Below are 23744 nucleotides of genomic sequence, written 5' to 3' on the forward strand. Positions count from 1 at the left end.
CTCCGTCGCTCATCCGACTTCGACAGACTCGTGATTTCTCAAGCAGCACCGACCGATCAATAAGATCTGTGCGAGCTACATTTATTTTTTATTTATTTGTCGTCCTGTTTCTTATTTAGAGCTACCACAGCTCTCACGTACGGTGTTTTTTTTTCCCTCTCCGTCTGAGGATCACTCCCACCTATCGATCCAGTCTAGGATTCTTCTCCTTATCGCCTCTTAAACCTCAGAACAAAACACGTCCACGCGCTGATGTTCCTTCTTTAATTTTTTTTTCTTTATTTTTTTCAGAACAATAAAAATAGTTTAACAAAGACTTCTTCATTCTCTCCATTTTGACTTGTATTTACAGCTGAAGATGAAAAAAAAAAAAAAAAAAAAAAAAAAAAAAAAAAACAAAACACCCGGTCACGTCCATTTCGTCTCCTCTTGGCTCTGTTCCCACCCCGATCCTCCCTCTCCACCTCCGGCAGGCTTCACAAGAGAGTACCAGGGCCTATTGCTGTGTCTTCGACGAGGTATACAGGCTTATTCGATGATTGGTGACACGTCGTTTGAAGCGGACATCACTAACTTTTGCATGTAGGAGCGTCTCCTTTTTGTTCAGAACTGCACCACGCTAGGCCTGTTCCTATAACGGTGGGTAACATGTAGCAGGTTATGACTCATGACACATGCTTTCACTTACTGGCATGACTTTGGAAGATTAAAGACGCGGCTATTTTTTTTTTTTTTCTCTTTTAACTATGGAAACACCACATAACTGATACAAGAGAGGATAACTGACATGTCTCGGATGCATTCTTTGTCCAGTGGAGATAAAACTGCTGTGTGGAGGGTCCCTGAGGGAAGTGAAGAAAGATGGTTTCGAATGCACAAGCACTTAGTTAACAGACACATAGGATTAATGGTTAGCGTCGAGGAACGGAGCGGCTGTTATTACACTGCAGCGATACTGAATAATCACATGGAAGGACACGGACCTCTTACACAGTATGTGCAACCTATGGACCTAAAAGGCTTTTTGATACAGTACTTCAAGCACCTGCTAAATGTCATAAAGCAATTAGGCCCTCTAAAGCACTCAACGGAAATGTCACAGAAACTTGGATTTACAGTTTGTTTTTTTTCCACTTCTCGTTAAGTATGTGAATCGGAGTAGAGTCATGTCTTGTCGAGCGTTATTTTCCCCCAAACGCGTCTTGAGATGAGTTGTCGGAAACCTGCCCAGGCTGCAGGTTCGAAACAGAAAGCGGAGAGGGTTTTCCTCATCGCGAGCGTGACGCCAGCGAAAAAAAAATAAAAATCAGCAGAGAACAGATGAAGCTTGTTATTGCAATGTTTTCATATAGCATGAGACTGCAGGATCCCAAATCCCTCCTGGGAGTTGATTATAATGGGATCCTTGTGTGGGTGTCATTGTCCCTCCTCGCCGACTGAATACAATCACATGAATCAGGGCTGAGTGGCTGAACAATCAACAGCAGAGGAAATGAAAGATGCCTGAGTAGTTGTGGCTATTGTGCACCTGATCAGGACAGAGGTATTAATACAGTCTGAACAAACCCAAGAAGTCGTACTAATCAAACTTTAAAGAGTTCAAAACATAGAAATATTATACAACAGAGAAAAGATGCGAGAGAGAAAAAGTGAGCTCGATCACCGCCATCGGGGAGGCTGAGGAAATGGGGGAGCAAAAAACAGACAGAAGGACAGAAGCAGAAAAACCTTTGTGTCCACGTCAGAGTATTATTATTACAGTAGTCCAGAGGTCTGCATGTAATAGTGGTGGATGCGAGCACCATCTCTATGGCTGCAGGTCAGGGGGTCACTGGTCCAATCAGGTTGGAGGGTCATGGCTGTCAGAGCTGGTTTCCAGTGCAGAGCGGCAGGCTGGCACAGTGATGAGGATAATGACGTCTTAGTGTCACATCGGATCACACAGCAGACACAGTCACAGAGCAGGAGTGGGCAGGCTGGGCCGCGGGGCCCCAAATGCACCCGTTGGGCACAAACAGTCCAAAGGCCTGGCCTTTAGTGTTCCCATAGTTCAGAGAGGAGCTCCAGCACAGTGCAGAAAGGATGAAATGAAGCTGGATACTCACATTTCAAAATGTTCACAAGGGGTCGATACATATTGTCAAGGGAGCAGTTGCTTCAATTAAGCCACATGGCCTGTAGAAGTGATGGATGTCCGTGCATCCATTTCAGTCAGTTATTTTAGGCCCAATTCAGGAGGGACATGAAGGCTCATTAGTTTGAGGGTTAAATCCTCTTCTTCACTGGTCACCCCCAGCCCTGGGCCACATGCCAATGTGCTGAGTGCTCCTATACAACACAAACAATAACGGTTAGACTCACACACACTATGTCTGACCAGAGCTAAACGTCTGAGGTGATGCTAGCAGGCCCGTGCTGTGCTTCGAGCTAAATGCTAACGTCAGCATGCTAACAGGCTGACGTTTACCACGTATATTATTCAGTGTCATATTAAAACACTAGCGTTTGATATTTAGCACTAACCACAGAGAACATGGAACATTCATGACATGTGCATGTATTTAAACCAAAACACAGGACAAAGTGAAATATTAGGAGACATTTTATGATCGTCCATCAAAAAGCTCTTGAGATATTTTACTCAAGACAGAAACCTCATGGTGGCACCAGAGGAGAAATCACAGCACCACCAGTCATTAAGATTCACCTTCTGGGCCCAATTGATAAGAAGTAAACTGATAAATACCAGATTGGATGCAATCTTGGAAATGGATTGTTCTAAAGAAAAAAACTAATTCTATGAATTTGACTAGATCCCATTATCTAGTCTCTGTTTAGATCTGGATCAAATCCTCAGTCAGTGATGTCCAGAGCTTTTTAGAAGGATTGGAATAAGTGTAATCCAAAAAAATAAAAGAAACCTGGATTACCCCCGATACCACCAGAACACAAGAACAAAACGTAAGAAAGCTTGAAACACTGCAGTATCTGTGCCATGTAGTACAGTGTATGTACATTTATTTAGGTATGGAACTAACTTAAAGCTACCTATTAAATAGAGCAATAAAAAAGGCTGTTCTTCCAAACACATAATCCCTCAAACAGCTGATAATATCAAACAAAAATAAGTCATTCATCACTGTGTACCACTGCATCTGTTTGCATCTGGATCCGGGCGATCCAATTCAAAAGCCAGCACAAAATGGATTAAGCAATCTCAGTTAACTAAATACAGGATTTCCAAATCCAGATCATTGTGATTCAGAATCAAAAACAACTTGGCCCTGGATACCATAAAAGGTTGAGCCAAAACTCATGGAAATCAATCAACAAATTCGAAGTGGTGGTCCATGGTGCCATGTTGCATGCATGGCTAAAAGCTAGGCTAATATTTACTTCAGACAACACCTGTAGATTTGTCAGACAAATCTGTGCTGCGTAAATAAAAGTTTATTCTTGTAGATTAATCGTAGCAACTGGACTAGCTTGAAGACCTTCCACCTCTCATCCAAGAGGCTTCATCAGTTCTGACTGACGAGTTGGGAGTTACAGATACTTATATCCTTAAGTAGCCATTAACACTGAGTTTTGGTTTAAATTGGGGGTTTGTTGCTCCTCCCTCTCGTTATGCAAGTCATCAGGGAGGAGCAACAAACCTCCAACTGAAACCGAAACTCAGATGTTAATGGCTCCTTTAGGATGAAGCCTCTTGGATGAGAGGTGGAACGTCTTCAAGGAACTCAGATGAATCTACGAGAATAACCATGACCTGGATGACCGAGAACCTTCACAGATACGTAAATAAAAGTGTTATTTCCAAAACCAAATGACACCGAATCTGTTTGTATTTAATGTATTTAGTCCCAATCAGACTAATATCGACTGGAATATTCCAGTCCATCAATATTAACTCATCAGCAGCAGACACCTGGTTTCTTACCTTTAATGTGTTTTGTCCCCTATCTGTAAAGACTATAAAGGCTTCTTCATCCAAACGTTTCCAGTGGCCTGTGGCAGTCCTTTTTCATTGGTTCCTTCATTTTCATACATGTTTAGTCAGAGCAGAAAAAGAGGCCTTCATAGTTCCACCGACTACTGGTTCAAAAACATCCAGTAGCTCTGCAATGAAATTCAGTCATCTAACCAAACGCATCATTCATGCCTGTAAAATTTTGTTCAGTTTTCCAATTTCTCCAGTGTTTCTTGTTCATAACCTTTAAGCTCCTTCTGCTCCAGCGAGGGAAAAAAAAAACTAAAGAAAAACACTCCAAAAAAACATCTTCTGTTTCGCACGGAGTCACTTGTCAGGAAACCCCGACAGTCGTTCGTTGCCTTAAAAGTTCATATATATATTTATATATAAAAAAAGGTGTTCATAAATTATTCAACAATGTTCAGTAGATAAAATACCACTTGCATCTCTGTCCTGAAATTATCACTTTGTGCTTTCTGCAAACAAAACAACAAAAAAAAAAAAACATTGAAAAAGAAGCAGCAGATTTTGCCAGAGGTTAATCCATATAAAAAAACGTTGTCTCTTTCAACCCAGACAGGTTTCGCTCTATCTGTGACGGCTGGATATCCCGTTGCTGTTTGTGGCCGGCTCCTCCAGCTCGTCGTCCTCGAAGCCGTGAAAGGTGGAAGTGTCGCTCTCCGAGGTGGTGCCGAAGAGCTCCTCGGCTCCGGCGAAAGTCCCGTCCTCCTTCTCTTCTCCGCAGTCAGCTGGAGGGAAGAGCGACGGAGTCAGTGGACAGAAGAAATGTTTCAGTCCTCATACGTTACACTTAACATCTTTGATTCTACACATTTTAAAGTGTAAAAATAAAAACAGAGGGGTCTAGCATGTTGTGCACTTGTGCCCCTAAGTAGGATTCAATGCAGTAAACTTTTGCACCTCAGCTCGGTTGGTCTACAATTCAAGGATTCAAGGATCTTTATTTGTCCTGCCAACTCACATTCACATGTTTGTGGTACGAAATTAGTACTCAGCTCCTGTTTTGTTTTAAGAAAAAGTCTCATAAATAATAACAACAATGAAACAAGAGCAAAATATATAAGTAAAATACAGCAATCTAAGTGTAGCAAGAGAAAAAATGTATATAAACATCAGAGTAAAAAGCCAGAATTTGGACCTTTCTTACATTTAATATGTGTGAGCGACAGATGCCTTGAATTTCCCAAATAAATCTGTCTATACCTTCAATTCAATTCTTTATTTCTAACATATTAAAAAAAAATAGAGAAATAAGATAAAACAAATAAATTGTAAGACTTCATGTGAGTGACAGACAAAATACAAATACAGTCGTGACTCGATAATCCGACACTAAATGTAAAACCTTCTTTTATGTCGGATTGTCGAGACGGAGGTCGAGATACAAGGAGGGCTTGATGCTGGAAGGCTCATTAGTTGATATTTATTGTTCATAGTTGTTATAATAACCAGTAGGGCTGGTCCCAGTAGCACTTNGAGCGACAGAGTCAGTGGACAGAAGAAACGCTTCAGTCCTCATACGTTACACTTAGCATCTTTGATTCTACACATTTTAAAGTGTAAAAATAAAAACAGAGGGGTCTAGCATGTTGTGCACTTGTGCCCCTAAGTAGGATTCAATGCAGTAAACTTTTGCACCTCAGCTCGGTTGGTCTACAATTCAAGGATTCAAGGATCTTTATTTGTCCTGCCAACTCACATTCACATGTTTGTGGTACGAAATTAGTACTCAGCTCCTGTTTTGTTTTAAGAAAAAGTCTCATAAATAATAACAACAATGAAACAAGAGCAAAATATATAAGTAAAATACAGCAATCTAAGTGTAGCAAGAGAAAAAATGTATATAAACATCAGAGTAAAAAGCCAGAATTTGGACCTTTCTTACATTTAATATGTGTGAGCGACAGATGCCTTGAATTTCCCAAATAAATCTGTCTATACCTTCAATTCAATTCTTTATTTCTAACATATATATATATATATATAAATAGAGAAATAAGAAAACAAATAAACAGTAAGACTTCATGTTAGTGACAGACAAAACACAAACACAGTCGTGACTCGATAATCCGACACTAAATGTAAAACCTTCTTTTATGTCGGATTGTCGAGACGGAGGTCGAGATACAAGGAGGGCTTGATGCTGGAAGGCTCATTTGTTGATATTTATTGTTCATAGTTGTTATAATAACTAGTAGGGCTGGTCCCAATAGCACTTTATGGTCTCTGGATATTCAGGAACAATTAATGATGAATATCCGAATATTCGGCGTGGTCAGGGGACACTGTGTGACGTCGTCGTGTCCTCTTCTGCGCATGCGCGACACTTTTGGGTCGTATGAAGTTCACACAGCAGATCACAGACAAGTCGCACTGAATTGGAAATGTGAATGAACTCGCAAAAAAAATTGGATTTAACAAAAAATCCGAATTGAGCATCAAGTCCTGCAGTCTGAACGTAGCCAATCTGTGGGATTGTTCAGTCAGATAATACGCCGTTATCCTGATTGGTGACATAAAATCTAAAATCCAAGGCTGTCGGTATGTTAAGACTATTTTTTATGGGTTCCGTTCGTTTTTCCTAAAAACCTGACAGATATCAAGGTTTAGGATTGTTAAAGGTCAGATTATTGAGTCACGACTGTTTATATATACATACATTCCCATATCTATATATACACCTACATACACACCCACATACATTCTGGTGCTACTCCATGAATAGTTGAATCTAAAGCACTCTCTAACCTTACTGAATCAATCTAAATACCTTTCATTACTGACATAAAAGTCTATTATTTTCAAATCTCCATATGGCCACTTTCATTTCTGATGACAGCATCAGTCCACAGTGTGGACAGCAGAGCTGCACACATGTTCTTCAGCTGCTCTCTGCTGAAGACATTTAATGGACGCCATTGATATAAACTATAATCTATTTAGAACAAAATGATGTAAAAATGGACAGAGGAGGCCAAACTTATTGACCCACTGAGGGGGGATTTATAATCATTTAAGCTTCTGGATGGATCCCAGAAGTGTAGTTATTTTTACATTGGTGGTGATGATGATACAGCTCCTTGTCATCACACTCCCACCTCAGTGCTTCACTGTTGGGGACATGCGTCCACTGACCACTGACCAGGTTCATGCCAAACATCCTGACCCAATCTGAGGTAAACCCAACCACAGAATGGACTTTAACTATTCACAAGGCTCCTTTCATGATCTTTAGCAGTCGAATCTTGCAGTTTTGTGACAAGGGTTTATGTTTTTGATCGATAAAGGTTGATTTCATGTCGTGTAGGTTCACAGACACCTCCATTGATGAACCCTGTAAGTCCAAAACACTGACTGGACAGGTTTTCCTAGATTGTGGACTGTCTGGTGCGTCATTTTCAGAGCACGCTGTGGCTCTGATTAGTGGTATCATGGCTGGTTTTATACCTCCTGATTACTGGTGCAACTGGTTTGTCACCAATCCTGCATCCTTGTCCATCTATGTGAAGTCTCACAGACACCATTTATATTCACGTTCAGACGCACTCAGGTTAGTTCAGGATTTCTAACTCATGTGTCACTGATCGTATTCACTTCTGTTACACTGAGCTTCTACTTTAGAGCCTTTTCAATGTCGTCTTTCTGAACAATTTGCTTTTGATTGCTTAAAAGAAGGAAAACAAAAACACTGGATGTCAACATAGAAACGATGCAGCTACACTAAGGTCACACAGTTTCAAACCATTTCTCAAATTAGGCGATACTTCACTGGGGTTGTACTCACTTCTGTTGTGCACTGTAGGTGTAACGAACTCACTTGTGCATTGGCAGGCTGAGCAGGGAGACCCAGATTTACCCGTTTTCTTGTTTGAGCCCTGGCATTTGTTACAGTAGTTGTTGGGAATGCTGGTCCCACCTGGACCTTTTGGACCTGAAACAAAATTCCACAGAGGAGGCAAAGATTTAGGAACGGCTGATTCAACCTTTTTTTTTTGTTCAGTACAGACATCGATACAACACATGGAAGCTCAGGTGATTGTTGAGTCATTTTCTGCAGAAGGAAGTTTGCAGAAATGTTAAAATACGTCAATCTGCGCCACGGTGGAGAAACCTAACGGGACGGCCATAAACGAGAACACCGTCAGGCGTTAGTGGCAGATGTCGGGCGGCTTACGTTTGTGTCTCTCGGTCTGCGGTGCGGAGGGGGACCGGGACGCCACGGCGCTCCTCTCTCCGGCTCGGTCTTCCTCCGCCAGGTGGGAATGGGTGTAGTGGTAACTTAGTCCTGTGCGGTTCCTGTAGCGCTTTGCACAGACTGCAACACATGGAGGACAGATGTTCAGTCTCGCTGCCGTGGCTGAATTTCATTATATAAATCTGATTTTGGCAGCTCCCAAAGACAGCTATTTTTTTTTTTTCCCCCTCTTTATTCTGGCCACTTGTGTTTAGGATGAAGGCCTCAATATGCTCTGATTGTAATGAGACCTTCACTGAGCTGTGAGTCAAACACCCACCGGGAGTCTGGCTGCAAGTTAGGAAGCCACATACTTATAAATATTTACATGCACCTAATGTATTTACAGACGACAAAAAAAAAAAAAAAAATGTTGATATCATCAAATATGGAAGAAACGGCCAGTGGCATCTAATGGAGATAACCGTTTTACGTCTCGCTCCGAAAGGGGGGAAAAGAAGTAAGCACTTTAAGATCTGATTACAGTTGTGAGTCAAATAAAACGCCAACCCAGACAACATAATAAGCACGGCTCACATTCGCAGCACCGAGGGCCCTTTTAGCTTCAGAAAAGTAGGATAATATAAGGGTAAATCAATAATCACAGCGCTCGCAACGCTCGCACTCAACAATCTATCAAAACAAATATCTTTAAAAAGGAAAGAAAAAAAAATGGCAGTCAACAAACCGACGTACCTGAGGTCGAGGATTTTGAGTTCTGCTTTTGTTTGTATCTGTCTGAAAGGGAGAAGAAGGAACATAAACGTTGGAAACAGAAAACAGGAGAGTGTTTTACTGCTATTCAAACCCTCTACCTGGGATTTCCACCAGACTCTAGTGACGCTAGTTCACTATGTTCATAACTGAGGGTTGACTATTTGAAGTTCTACACAGACCTACTGTCCTCTTAGCAATTATATACGGAGGCTCAGACAAACACTGGGGCTCTGCTGTAAGATACTGAGGATAATTTATTCATTACAGCTTAATTACTGCGTTAAAATTTACATTACATGGATGAGAAAACTTTGAATTAGATCTCAAATATGCTTAAGAGAAAGAAATGAATAAAATCTCGCATAAAGGCAACTGGATACAGAATTTACCAAAATGAAAAAAATGTACAAAACCCAACAAAACAGTAAAATAAAACCTCACATCCAGCAAGTCCTCTCTACTTACTGTCACAGACGTATGGCTTGTCATCATCCAGATCCGTCCTCCTGCGGCCTGAACCCCGACCCTGAGGGGAAGAATAAAAAACACCCCGTTAACTACCTGTGTTTCCAACGTGCACATAAAAGCTTCATCACAGGACAAACTAGAGTTAAATGTGATTTAATGTGATTATAGTTTAACACTGCAGCTCAACAAGATGGCCGCCGTCGTCCTCCCAGCCACTTACTCTTCCTTTGCCCCGGTGTCTTCTCTTGGGAGTGTCCACCTCGTAGTCGTCGTCATCGTTGAAGGCGTCCTCGGCTGCGTCTGCCTCCAGAACCCTCTGAGACGGACACACAGAGGACGGACGGTTTCAATGCTCAGCAGAACCTCCCAGAAACACAGAACACTGAGCAGAAGCAATAGAAGTACGAAGCTTTGCGGTGCTAATTTAAATTGCCAGACTGATCAGTTGTGCAGCCTCCTGTGGCAACAACTGCAGGATGCTGACAGATTTCTAGACACGTTTCCTTTTGCATCGAATTCTCCCTTTTCAGTGTTTTTCTGAAACATGTGAAGCCTGCATGTCAACAAACTCTGTGTCCTGTAATGAAATATAAAGAAAACAAACAAACAAAAGAACCTCAGCGTATCCAAGAGCCCTTAAATAGGAGCAAATTATGAAAGAAGACAGGCTTCTCCTGTAGAGCAGTGAGAGGGGCAAATTACAAAAATAAGTCAATAAAGAAAATTATAAAATAAAAGTGAAAAATAATAATAATGAATTTATTTTTTATTAATTCATTTTTAATTTTTTAAATTTTTAAATGTTTAATTTCTTTATTTTTTTTTTACATTTTTTAAATTTTTTTATTTCTTTCATTTTTCAATTTTTTTATAATGTCGCTTTAAAAGCAAAGGAAATATGTCCAGAAAAATGTGCACATAAGGAATGTTTAGGAATATTTCCTTTGCTTTTAAAGCGACATTATAAAATAAATAAATAACCAATAATAAATAAAAATAAAAATGAAAAAAATAAATGTTAAAAAATAATTAAAAATAAATTTAAATAAATTCAAAAATTCTAAACATATATTAAAAAATAAATTAATATAATTGTTATTATTTTATTTATTTGTCTTTATGTTTCTACTTTTATTAGCCTGTTCTTTTATGGATTCATTTTTGATAAATATTGCCACATTATTTTTATTTATTCTTCTTTTTATTGTAACTTTTATTTCATTATTCTTTTGTTGATTTATTTTTTAATTTCCCACTCTCACTGCTCCACATTATCCTGTAGATTAGTCAACGAAAATAATCACTGAGCGAGCTTTTTTTTAATATCAAAGCGCAGAGGAACAGTTGTACTATTTTAATTAACTTTCCTTGCTTCACGTTGTAATGTTGAAATGCTTACAGACTGTTCAGACTTTTAAATTTATTTCATTGCAGCTTAACTTGAGACAAGTCATTCTGCTCCAAGTCCTTCTGTTTCTACATGTGTGTTTGGTGGATTGTAGATTTGTCGCTGGCATTATCTTTCATATACTTCATGTTTTTAATCATATTATCATCATGTGGGCATCACCACATCTAACAGCCAGTAAACGGTCAGCTCTGAGGCGGGCCACTTGTCTGAAATGCCTCTGAGTGAGGCAGCAGTCAGCCAACGAGTCCTGCAGGTCAGCTGGAAAAAACTTGGAAAGTTGCCTTGGCAACCAGTTGGGGCGCAACACATCCCTCTGAGTGCCAGGGCCCTCAGTCATTTGACTAAGAGAACATTTACATTTAAAACGTTTCGCCGACGCTCTCCACGGCACCGAAACGCACCTGAATCTCCAGCAGACTCTCCTCGTCGTTCTTGGAGCTGTTCCTCTTGTCTAGTCCTTCTCCTCGCAGCAGAGCCTCCAGAGTGGTGCTCTGGGTGGGCAGAGCGTCCTTGGACATGAGGCCACCGTCTCCACAAAGACACACACAAAAAAAACACAAAGCCCACAGTGAATCATCACAACAACAGCAGCAGCAGCTCAGTGTTTGTACTGTAGTGGCATGCTAACACATGTCTGCTGTTGACTTGAGGTGAAACTGTAACAGCTCTCTAGCGTGTGTTGTTTGTCACCAGCGAGCCCTGTAACCGTGACAGGAACTCGAGTGCTATAAACTGTGACCCGACTAAACGGCTTTCTATCACCACATCTCCATTGTGTGTTTTCTACCCTTCTTACCAGAACTAATTAAAGTATGTGGCAACTCGCTGGAACATTTATAGTGGCTGTCATCTTGGTTTTTTTTTTTTTTTGTTTCTCTTGCCAGCAACAAAATGTGTCATCGCAACTATTTTCACTATTTACTGCTGGAGGAGAATAAAAACACGCGTGTAGCGCCGTCACAGAGGACGCATTGTGACTGTGGATAGCGCTCCACTGTGCGCGCATTAGGCCGCCTTTCTCTGCAGGAATCTCTTGAGGTACAATGCACTTAAGTGGCTTATCACTTTAACCTGAACACATCATGCAGATATCTCCTCCTACAGAGGAAGATCTAAACAAACAGTGTGGGAGGCGAGCAGGTTGAGCAGACAAAAGCAGGACAAACAAAAGCTGTGGATCCGCACATCTTATTTACACAATCTCTTCTCCGCGGAGAGCTCCACGATCATCCAGTTGCTTTGTGGATCTTTGAAAAGAGGACACACTTCAAAAGCCCCCCCCCCTGACTCCGGCTTTCTATCATCTCGCCATCGCGCCCACTAGAAAGACCGTTGCAGAATACTGAGCATGGAGGGCTGAAGACGGGCTGCATAGGTACGAGGCGGAGGTAGGCGTGAGAAGCAGATCTCTGAAACGGGCCCCTCCACCACCATGTGGCGGCAGCCCCTCCACCATTGTGTCTGCACACGTTGACTTTCAACTCTCCGCGACGAGACAACCACCCCCCACCCCCCTCCACCCCCTCTCCTCAACCCATGGGAGCTGGGGGGCTAAAAATAGAGCCGACAGCAGCCTGCAGCAGGGAGCTGATTCTGCATGCAGCCCCAGTCTCTCTAGCACAGCATCAGTTAGACAGCGAGACAGACTGTGGCTGCTGCCCTGCGCCGGCCACCTCTGGCCAGCTGCATAACGGTGCTCCATATAAGAGACGCCAGGTTAAATCAGGGTACGTTTCCCCTCCGCTGGGCAGCCGCAGACAAGCACACACACACAATTCTCTGTTGTTGGAAGGGACAGCAGGACGGTGGCGGGGTCTCAGCGAGCAGAGGAAAACAATAGGCTACAATGGGATGTGTTGGGGGGGAAACAAAGGCTCGGTTCATATGCTATCGCTGCATCTTGCTTTCTCTTTCCAGGCTCTCTCTCTCTCTCTCTGCTTCCCATAAATCTAACAAGCTACGCAGACATCTGAACCAAAGCATCCTGGAGAATTAATTTCTCGCAGCTTTATGCAAGAAACTACTGGAAAGAATAGACGGGTTCTGTGTGAGAGACTCAGGATAGTGTAACATCCCAGTGGGTACCAGAGCTCAGGGCACAGAATGGACCAGTTACTTGAGCACATAACACACAGACTACAGAGAGAGAGAGAGAGACGGGGAGATGAAAGAGTTGCCAGAGAGAAGGAGACAAAACTAATCAGCAAGGGAGGTGGTAAGTAGAAAATAAGATAGAGCGAGAATATAGAGGAGAGGGTAAATGTGTTGAGTGAGCTGTTTCAAGTGGCAGCCGGAGAAGGCCAAACTCCATTCCATAACATTTATTAAATACTGTCTGCAGTGGCCGAACTCTGCCTCGCTGCTCCCAGCAGTGGTAAATCTAATTACATGTTCTACTTCTCACAAAACAAGTTTACCAGCCGGGCCGAACACAGCCCACATTTCATCCTCTGAAAAATGACTGGCAGCCTGTTCCGCTCGGCAGCGCTGAGAAAGAGTGATATGCTTTTAGCGAGATTATTCCAGATCATCACCAGTAATCACATGAGCTGAAGGAGGTGGAGGAGGTGGGTGGAGACGGAGGGGGGGAGGGAGATGGCTGGGCGGGAGGAGAAGCTGACAGGGAGCAGAGTGACGACGACCATGACGGGCAGGTGGCTGGTGGAGGCGGCCGGGTCGGGCCTTACCGAGCTGGAGGCCGTAGATGCCCAGGCGAGGGTCCGTGGTGTTGTGCAGCCGTCTCTTCTTCCTCCAGCAGCGGGCGGGGTACGTGTACATCTGCCCCGCTGCAACCCCTGCGTAACACACATGCCGAGTTAGTTCCAGCTCCCGTGATGCTCGTAAAAAAAAAAAGAGAAAAGTTTCAGCATCAGTTTTTCTATTTTGCAATCTCGCTGGAGAAATGATGAAACGTTCAAAGACCTTCTAGACAAACCAACACAGTGATTTGGTTTCACTTTGCTTTTCTCAGACATCACTCAGATCCGTTAGCTGTTGAAGCCACCACAGAATGTTAATTAACGGAAAAGTATTCAACACTGATTTCAACACCTTATTAACAGTCGTAACTTATAGAGAGCCATCTACTGATTCCACTGTCTGAAATGTAAAGATTTACGGCTTTTATTAGATTCAGGCGGCAATAAAACATTAATTTAATCACACATCGGTTATTTTTACGATTGTATGTACGTCTATGAAGCATTGGAGGAAAGTGAGAAATTAGCATAACAGCTTTAAAGACCGATGTGGTCAAATAACAAACAGATATTTTTATTGTATTTATAATAAACAGAACAAAAGACCGCCTAAAATGCATTGAATAACACTTTATTTATACCTGCCATGCATTCACACTCATAAAAATACATAGAAAATAAGTGTATATATATTTCTATGTATTATTTTTAATGTATTATTCTATATGATATTATTCTATGTATTATTCTTTATTATATTATTCTTTATTTATTTCTGTGTATTATCTTCTATGTATTATTCTTTATTTATTTCTATGTATTATCTTTTATGTATTATTCTATATTTTATTATTCTATGTATTATTCTTTATTTATTTCTGTGTATTATCTTCTATGCTTTATTTTTTAAAGTATTTTTCTTGGTATTTCTAATATTATTTTGATTATTTTTGTTGTGTGTTTTTGTTGTTGTGGTGTTCTACGTTTACTTGAGACTGTATTGTTTGCTTGTTTGTGATATTTTATTGTCTGGACCCCAAGAAGACTGGCTTGGTGTCAACTAAATAAACATTCACACCAATCAGATGAAGCCACACTGAACCTCAGATTGGTAGCACGACAGCTAATAAAGGAGAGAACGGCGAGAAAAAAAGAAAATGTTTCTGTTGAGCGTGTAGGTAAATATTTTAGAGGCAGCAGGGGGAATTTTATTTTTCATAGTTATGTCTCGTTAAAATTAACATTCTGTTTGGTTTTTGTGTGCAATTTGTTCAATAAAACTACGTTAACAATTATTAACTTGAATATATTCTGGATCAACACTGCCCCAAAGCTAAAGATATTTAATTTAATGGTCTGAAATAAAACTGCATATGTTTGGACAAAATAAGCAGCCTGAAGATAAGACGTGAGAGGCACTTTTTTTTGTTTTTTTTTGCAAATTGCTCGATATTTTCTGGACTAATTGACTGATTGATAAAGCAGCAATATAATAAAGGAGAACAAAAAAAATACAGATTAATTAGTACCACCACTCTTACAAGCTTAAGTGTCTGGAAAACAGGGCGTCCTTATAACAGGGGGACCCATGAACAGGGTCTGTAGTCCCCAACGCAGAGGTCGTGGGTTCGACTCCCTTTGCTGCAGGTCTCTCCCCATTCTTCTCCCCTCTTTCCTGTCTATCTCTACTGCTCTAAAGGCAAAAAGCGCCCAAAAACATATACATAAAACCAAAGAAATGTCTGTGTATGTGTTGTGTGTTTGCCCACCGGGGCTGCGGTGGTGGCGCTCCATCCAGATGTAGCAGTTGTTCTGGGCCACGCCGGTCTGAGAGTCCAGGAACGGCAGGCGGACGCTGCGTTCAGCACACAGGCGGGCATTGTAGCTGCGGCACTGCTCAATGGCCTCCTTATAGAACTGGTCGCCCAACCTGCGAGAAGGAGCGTTTTAGCAGCAGCAGCCGTCAATTACGCCGCGAGACGCGGTTGAAAGAAGTGCGTATTATATGCTTACACGAGTAAAAGTACTACTGTCAGACGTACTCTCAAGCAGTGAAAGTCAAAGTTGTGTTAGTGATGCATTAGTGAGTCACTTTAATGTTGCAGCAGCCGCTGGTGGGACTCGTTTTGTTATACTGCTGCTGACGAGCTTGTCGATTTCGCTTCAGGCATCAATAAACTCTTATTCTATCTAATACATTATAATTCATTTGTTGATGATGTTCTGAATTTCTAATCTCAATCTTTAAAAAGTTATATTACAGCAGAGTAGACATATATATATTAAAACAACTAATTGAAATGCTGCTAGAAAACACAACAACCTCAACACTTTCCTCTGGATAACCGTGTCTAGTGTCCATCAGTGTTAACGAGGCTGAAACACAGATGTAGCAGCTCGTTTGAAGAACTGGTCAAGAAGAGACGCGCCACTAATAAACGCAGCTACAGCTACAGAATCTACGATATGCAGATGAGCCTTTACATCAATGTGATGGCACCACCAACACCGTCACCACGTGTTCAGTTACTTTGAGTTACAGTCGCTTATTACACACACCCTTTGACAACACTGCTTTCTGCTGCTACATGGCACTTCCTGGTTGGAGATTGACAACAGATGGGGCTGTGGGCGGAGCATGGCTTTATCCTGAAGGCCCTCTCACGGACCAGACCAAGAGCTCTGACATCATGGGGGGGATTTGGGTTTTGCTGTATTAGTTTTAGTTGTTGCCTATATAGTTTCCCCCCCATGCGTTAAATTTGGTCTGATCAGCCGGTATATATATGTTGCCCATAGACTGTATAAAAGATGGACGTAGCAAATCTAGAGATCAGGTGGCCTCTCAATCCATCTGACCAATCGCTGCCCCTATGGTTCCGCCCCCCTCTGACGATTTTTGCATCACTGGCTCCAAAAATCCAAGCTGTCAACCAGGAAGTAGCAAAACCCTGGCTTCATTTCCTCAGTGCAGAAACCAACGGGTGACGTCACGGTAGCTACGTCCATCTTATATACAGTCTAGCACATAGACTGTACAAAAGATGGACGTAGCAACGGCCCTGAAAAATGAAGCCAACCCGGAAGTGTCAAACACCTGCAATATCACTACATCTGCTAGCTGCTGGCTCCAACAAGCCCTGGCTCCCATAGAAATGAATTGGAAGGAAAGTGATCACAGATCATGAAATACCGCATTCCTACAGCTCAGGATTTTTTTCTTATTAGTTTTCATCGTAAAATCTAGAGATCAGGCGGCCAATCTGAAAATAAATCAAGACTGAATTTTTTTTAAATTGTCAAATTTTGCGGGACAAGGGGCGTGGCTGGCTTGATTGACAGTCAGCAGTGACGATGCAGACGAAGCGAGCAGAAGGCAGTAAATGTGGGCGGGGCAGAGAGGGCCCGCCTCTCAATCCGTCTGACCAATCGCTGCTTCTATGGCTCCGCCCCTCCAAAAATCCAAGATGTCAACCAGGAAGTAGCAAAACCCTGGCTTCATTTTCTCAGTGCAGGAACCAACGGGTGACATCACGGAAGCTACGTCCATCTTTTATACAGTCTAGCACGGCTTTATTCTGAAGGCCCTCTCACAGACCAGACCAAGAGCTCTGACATCATGGGGGTTTCATTGTATTAGTTTTAGTTGTCGCCTATATAGTTTCCCCCCCGTGCGTTAAATTTGGTCTGATCAGCCAGTATATATATGCTGCCCCAGCTCTGTTAGTTAATGCTGAATTTTGTTTGCCTTATTTTTCAGTCGAGTTATATTTTGTTTACCTCTTTTTAACGGCCCTACAACTCTGATTTCAGTACTTCCAGTTGTTTTTTTGTAATTTTTTTTTTTTTGTTGGAGAAACTAAATTTGTCTTTCGTGAACTTTAAACCTGCGTTTTTGTTCTTTGACTGCCTGGTCCACGACAATCACGTATGAATGTCTTGATGCGGGCCTGTTGCTTTGCTGGCAGATCATGAAATCAGGCAGCTAAAGGAGCTGCAAGACGACGGAGAGCAGATCAATACAACATAAAGAAGAACGAGTTGCTTCTTCGTTAAAACACTTCTGCAGAGGTCAGCGTTACCTTTTACAAAGTCTGTATGTACAAAACCCCATTTGCAGCCCTCCTAAATAACTCTGTTAGCGTCTGCTCAAACTTCTAATCAACTCGGTTCAATCCGAGTATCAAACTGACAGCTGAGCTGCTCTCCTGCTTCCAGTTTGCCATCAGGGGGGAGAATTTGTTGAAACGAAGAAAAAAAAGAAAAAACAATGCAACCCATTTACAACAGTTCAACAGCTCTGCTGCTCCCACTCCTGAAGTTAAACATATTATTACCTCTGTGGGCTCTTTGTTTGATCTGATTTGAGATAGGCCGAGAGCTACGTCGCTGCTGACTGAGTTAGATTATCACGGCGACACCGAGAGTGAATCTGAGGTCTGATATGGAGTCACTCCTCCGGCCAGCGAGCGGCTAAGACTCTCACACTTTAGTTCCACTTTTCTTAGCGCCACTGAGATTTTGGCAGTCCCTCAGGGTTTCAATGTTAATATTCAGAGTGAAATGGGGGAGGATATTTCACATTCAAGCCCTCAATCGCTGCCACACGCCTGGTATGGTAATTAGCCTACTTAATTAATCTCAGAGTGCCTAGCACAAGGGCAGGTTTTAATTTGACTATATCAAAGATGGGGGTAAACGCTGCAACTCTGAAATCATGACAAGGTACTTTGGATGTGTTTTCCACATTTGTCTGCCATATCAAAGGGCCAACAGGGGCAAATAGTCGCCACCGGTTCTTCTGGTCTGAACCTCCCCACATCCGAATAATGAAGTTCCTCCACGTGTTCTCAATTACAACATTAGGAAGACGGCCATTTTGAAGTGAAACTAATGAGCTGCGGGCTGCGAGTTGAGCCTGGAATCTTAAACTAGCGGCGGAGGAGGTGGGAGGCTGATTTGTCAGCGTCTCCCAGATCCTGCCCTCCTTCTCTCCCTCCGTCTCGGCCCCGACGTCCAGCAGATGAACAGCCGTGTTAGGAATGCTGTCCCGCACAAAGCCCACGGCTCTGCGGTGGAGACAAAGCCACAGTGTGCGAGGCTTCTGGGAAAAGGCAGGCTTCGTGTCAGTGTGACTGAGAAGAGTAAACAGTCGCAGGTACAGAGCGAGGTGAGGGGAAAGTAAAAGGCAAGACAGGAGGGGGTGCAAAACAGCCAACAAGCAAAGCATGGCTGATAAATAAGGGAGTGAGTTTGCTTCCCTGTGTTCTTATCGCGCCGCTGTAGCCCCTTTATTGCAGTTAATAATCATATCAGAACTTCTCTCTGCATTGTAAAGACCTTATATTGGGTTTCTTGCTGCACACAAAGCCCCCAAAAAAACAACAACACTGATTTCTCCTCAGGCTTTAAGATGCAGGAATTTTTACAAGAGAAATCACACAGACTCAAAACAGCTTCGCCACAGAGCTCAACACTCCAGTTCACAGATTTGACATGTTCACCGGTAGCTTGATCAGGAGCTTAGGATAAATATTTGGCTAATAAAAAATAATAGCGCGCAGCTGTGTAATGAAATGTAAAAAAAAAAGAAAAAAAGAAAACCTGTCAAATCTGCACCATATGTGGAGCAGGCGCAGCGTTTCCGACAGTAAATCCCCGTCACACTAACCTGTGTGCTTCACTGCCCTTCCTTGATATCAACACACAGCTGTGATGGGACTTGGTGTGACATATCAGTTTACTAAAAGCAGACCAGCTGTAAAACGCTCCCCGAAGTCGGCCACGAGCGCACGCTTGCCGGTGCCAAGAAACTCCTGTGATTACTCGAGTCGAAACAGACCAGGAGAGGATGCTGATCAGTCTCAAGTGAAATGTGAAGGGGGCTCGGGTGGGCGGCGGAGGAGGAGGAGGAGGAGGAGGAGGTGGAGGAGGAGGGGGAAGCGACGGAACAAATAAGTGGGTGAAAGTCTTGCGGCGGATGCTGGCTTGTCTGCGCAACGCTCTCCATCAGAGCGCCGCCGCCCCGAGCAGCAGGTGCACAGACTTAGGTGAGAGATCTTCCTGACACCTGTAATGAGTGACAAGACCCGACGACACAGGAGGAGAGTCAGACCTCTCGCACCGGCGCCACCTTCATGTCAGCGCCGGTGACTCTTCCCCTCGTTCAGGTGCGTGTTTCTGTTTGTGTCCCTCTGTTGACCCGGATGAAATCTAGCAGCGGTTGAAGAGTAACTCCAGTTTATTGCAACTCAGGTGCTGCCTTTGTTGCGCGGGCCCATCACTTCTATCAGTTACATCCGTTTTGAATCAAGCACGAGAATCGCTGTGATCTGAGAACCTGGCTCAGAGCAGGCCTCTGGGGGTCGACTACACACGACTAAAATGAAGCCAATGTGTCTGTTCTACCTTATTTGACAAAAATCTACACATTTATAAGCTGCAAACTGTGCAAATGTCCACTCTGCTTCCATATATTTAACCCCAATTAACAAAACTAGCTTAAAATAACGTGCACATAATGTTTTATTCTCAATTCTCGTCGGTTTACCATTTGGGATTTTCCTTTAGCATCCACTAAAACCTCTTTCGGGGGCTCTTAAAACCTCTTTGTGGAGTATTAAAAATCCCTCTGTGCAGGAAAACGTCCGATTATGATATCTGATCGAGCCAGAAACAATCAGACAAAACTCAGGAAGCCGAGCAGAAGAACTGCTCCCTGAACTGTCCGGTGTAAAGATCCAGTCGGCTTTACAGACCGGCTCCATGCATCCACCGTGACGTACGAGCATTCTTTGTGTTCACACGGTTCTTCTCGGTAAACATTTTCAGTTTTGCTAACAAATAACGTCGCCGAGTCCCCTCAGAATGCAATTATACAGTCATTCACAAACAAGTAAATATTTGAAGCAGGCCGGAAAAATGAAAACAAATCGCTCAAACATATGGTATAAATATATAGCTTCCCTCTCAGGTTAATCATCTTGAGACCCCTCAAATTTATCTTGCAACCGCTTGAGAGGGTCGGGAACCGCTGGTTTACGTAATCTAGCTAAACTTGTTTACTTGTTTTGCCTGACTGGTCGTCGGCTGGACTTTTCATTTTCCTGCGTTCCCAGATCTCAGCAATTAGTTTGGTGAAAACAGTTGTCCCAAAACTGACAAAAATAAAACCCAAGTTGCACTAAACCGGGATAATCCTTCTGAGTCTAGCTGCCTAATGGTGGCAGCGTCCCAGGGACTCTGAGTGAACTAGAAACACCAGAAACTTGTGTGCGTGTCAGGGCCTCGGAGGTCTGTGCTACACATCCTCGGCGTCTTCCAGCTGAGCAGAGAAGGTGAGTGTGTGCATGAAGGCGGGGAACAAAAGCAAATCTTGTGGCCAGTGGGGCCTCCGCTATCAGCGTGTTCCTGTCAACGGTTCACCGTGTCACATGGCTGCGTCCGTAATGTGAGCATGTGTCAACACACATTTTGCATATCTGACGACAAACTACAGCGTGCAGGAGAAGCAGCGTTAAGAAGCGATCTGCAGTCATGACAAAACTTTAAAACGCCCTCGAGGGGTGGCTGACGTAAAAGATGTATGAGGTGGAGGGGGGGAGAAAAAAATCGAATCTAAAAGCACAAGCTCTGTCTCTTCTGCTCTGTTTGGAGGGTTTCTCAAATTTGCAGGTGCACTGCTGCTTCACAGGAAGCCAGAGCTACCACATAACAAGGGAGGGGAGGGCCTACAGAGAGAGGCTGCATCCTCACAACAACCCCACATTACACCAATCAGAACAACACAGTCTGGCTGAGGGCAGGAGTAAAACCAGACCATACACCTTGCACACTGCAGTGCCAATAATCAGCAGGCCTGACTCACTCAAAGTCTACCCAACACCAGGGACGAGGAGGCCGACGAACCGGAGGACGGATCAGGCTGTTTTCAGGAGGATGGAAGATGTGTCCAGCCCCTCAGAAAACTCCAGCTGTGGCTCAAATTTTAATGAGCAGCTTTATGTGCTTCTTTATTAATTAAATATTCCAGACTCCATTTTAATCAGCAGATTCTGGAGATTACTGCCGTCCCGAGCTCAGACGAGGGACAGACCTCACACAGACGTGCGCAGGCTTGCACGCAGCGGCTTCATCCGCCACATCTCTCTACAACAAAGTCAAACCGGCGCTTTCATTTCCCTAAAGTGAATCATCTTAATACAAAAAAAAGGTCAAACTGGTCCACAGGAGCGACATCCAATTAGTGTCAAGTGTGACTAATTATAATCTGACAAACGTGTGAAATGAAGTCAGAAACCCGAGACAGAGGCTAATTATAGCAGATTGAAACACTTCATTAAGCACAGCTTATAGCAAGGAGACATTCCACATCAGAATGCTAAAACGTCTCCGAGATGAAACAGCAGCTTGACAGCAGACGCACACAGAAGCTTGTTGGGACATAAGACAGAGTCAACAATGAAATGTACTTCCCAGCAATAATCCTGCTCTGGTGGAAAAAAAGCAGAGATGAGAGGCAGCGGAATTATTTATTTAACATTTACATTGAACTCTTTAACATCAAGCAGCTTCACTGAGCTGCTCAGGTGCCAGCAGAGGGAAGCTGTGATTGTATTGGGCGATTCCCTGGTGAGCAAAACTGTGAAGCGGGGCATTGTGCGAAAAGTGCAAGCACGCTCAGTCGACTAATGAGTAAATACAGATTTTTTTTTTTTCTCTTGCTTTTCATTAAGCTAACAGTCCTTCCCTGTGTGCAGGTGGAGGATGCGTGGAATCTGTGCAAAATGCTCAATGGGGGGAGAAAAAAAATAGTTTGAAATGGACCCTGAGGTGCAAAAAAAAAAAAAAACATGATGCTGCATCCCTTCTAAGGTGTAGCAACAACAATAGCAGCAGTGTGGGTGATGTGCAAGGAGCTGTGGAGGTCCACTCCTTGTGCTACAGTCCACGGAGGTGGCAGGGTACCTCTGTGGAGGAGCAGATGGTTCTCCTGCTTGTGCCCAACACTTCCTCCCTGTCGGAGCATCTCTCTGACAGATGGGCCCAGGATCCTGGACCAAGCTAATCTCCAGCACTCCTCCACTTAAAGGCACAGTGGAGTGCCTGCTCTACCTCCACAGTCCCAAAGAGCCATGATGATTATAAGCCATCAATACAGGCTGGCTGGCTGGCTGGCTGGCTGCTGCTGCTGTCACGTACACCTGAATGTGCATTTTAAAACATAAACCGAATTATCAAGTAGTTTTAACACCAAATGCCAAGAAGCTAAGAGGCTAAGTGTGCCTCAACTTACAGTAATACGTCTACCAGTGGAATTGGTGAAACAATACAGAAGAACAAAGGAGGAAAAATGGAGAAAAAAAAAAAAAAAAAGGTGGAGTATTTCTTTGAAGTTGAGGTGGTTAAAAACGACCATTGCACGGGCTGTGTGAGCTCCGACTGACAGTCTATTTTCAGCGGCGGACTCAAATTGCTGTCACTTTTGTCGATTTCGCCAGCAAGCATGCAAATACAAAATGCCTCCTCCCTTTGCTTTACCGGGTCCTGACCACGTCTGCGCTCGGAGGAGCCAAAGTTGACATGTCGACAATTCACACCAACTATAAACGACTTTCGGAATGTCAGATGATATTCCGCCGCTGTGCCCCAACCCGAGCACGAAGAAAATCGGCTTTTGATTATTCGTTGCAGCGCAAAGGCACGTTGTCGACAGTTTTCAAATAAATTTACAGCCCAGGAAAGACGACACTCTCCGGTGTTGTGTGCAAAGCCGTGTGGACGAGACGCTCCTCCGGTGCAGGGAAAATGTCAGGCAGCCCCACGTTACATGTTTAACACTAAATGTTGGAATCCGGTGGAATAAAAGAACTATACGAGGCTACTTTGCCATGCAAGAAGTACACAAAAATGAATTTGGACAGCTTAGCGTGACACATGCACACGGCTGGAAATGACATGCACGAGCCGCCGCGTTCAACGCACAAGTTGGCAACAAAGTAATTATTCACAATTTCCTCAATGTCTAAATTACTTACGCTTTTAGTGGATTCTGAATGACAGCCGCCATTTTGCTACAATGTAACGCAATATCGGCGTCTTGCAGTTCTGAGGGAAACCTACGGGAATTGACCAATCGGAGCGCGGGGTGAATTCGTGGACCAATACATTCGCGGCATGAGCGGACGGGGCGTGGCCTAACGGGGTAAACTGTCAAAATTA

The 23744-nt window shown here is 43.2% G+C and overlaps 1 protein-coding gene across 2 annotated transcripts; it reads right to left on the bottom strand.

Annotated features, from left to right (window-relative positions):
• Positions 1-255: 255 nt before the first annotated feature.
• On the bottom strand, positions 256-23627 carry LOC103363133 (zinc finger protein DPF3-like). Of its 2 annotated transcripts, none has more exons than XM_008289754.1 (11): positions 23561-23627; positions 15293-15453; positions 13512-13619; positions 11226-11353; positions 9634-9729; positions 9411-9471; positions 8925-8966; positions 8169-8309; positions 7812-7925; positions 3941-4722; positions 256-2328 (listed from the first exon to the last, which is right to left on the bottom strand). In XM_008289754.1, the coding sequence occupies exons 1-10, from the start codon at positions 23590-23592 to the stop codon at positions 4562-4564; spliced, it is 1044 nt and encodes a 347-aa protein (XP_008287976.1). In that variant the 5' UTR covers positions 23593-23627; the 3' UTR covers positions 256-2328; positions 3941-4561. The 2 variants fall into 2 exon arrangements, with proteins under 2 accessions (XP_008287976.1, XP_008287975.1); XM_008289753.1 differs by having other exon boundaries at positions 7779-7925.
• Between the last annotated feature and the right edge of the window lie 117 nt (positions 23628-23744).

This window comes from Stegastes partitus, unplaced genomic scaffold (genome assembly GCF_000690725.1).
Source record: "Stegastes partitus isolate 25-593 unplaced genomic scaffold, Stegastes_partitus-1.0.2 Scaffold634, whole genome shotgun sequence".
Classification (NCBI taxonomy): domain Eukaryota; kingdom Metazoa; phylum Chordata; class Actinopteri; family Pomacentridae; genus Stegastes; species Stegastes partitus.

Bases quoted from the DNA above. Each gene is read 5' to 3' on its own strand.
- LOC103363133 (XM_008289753.1), bottom strand. From the start codon at position 23,592: ATGGCGGCTGTCATTCAGAATCCACTAAAAGC. The intron at 13,620-15,292 runs GTGGGCAAACAC...TGTGTTACGCAG, and splicing joins GCGCCACCACCGCAGCCCCG to GGGTTGCAGCGGGGCAGATG. The intron at 9,472-9,633 runs GTAAGTGGCTGG...TCTTCCCCTCAG, and splicing joins GACACCGGGGCAAAGGAAGA to GGTCGGGGTTCAGGCCGCAG.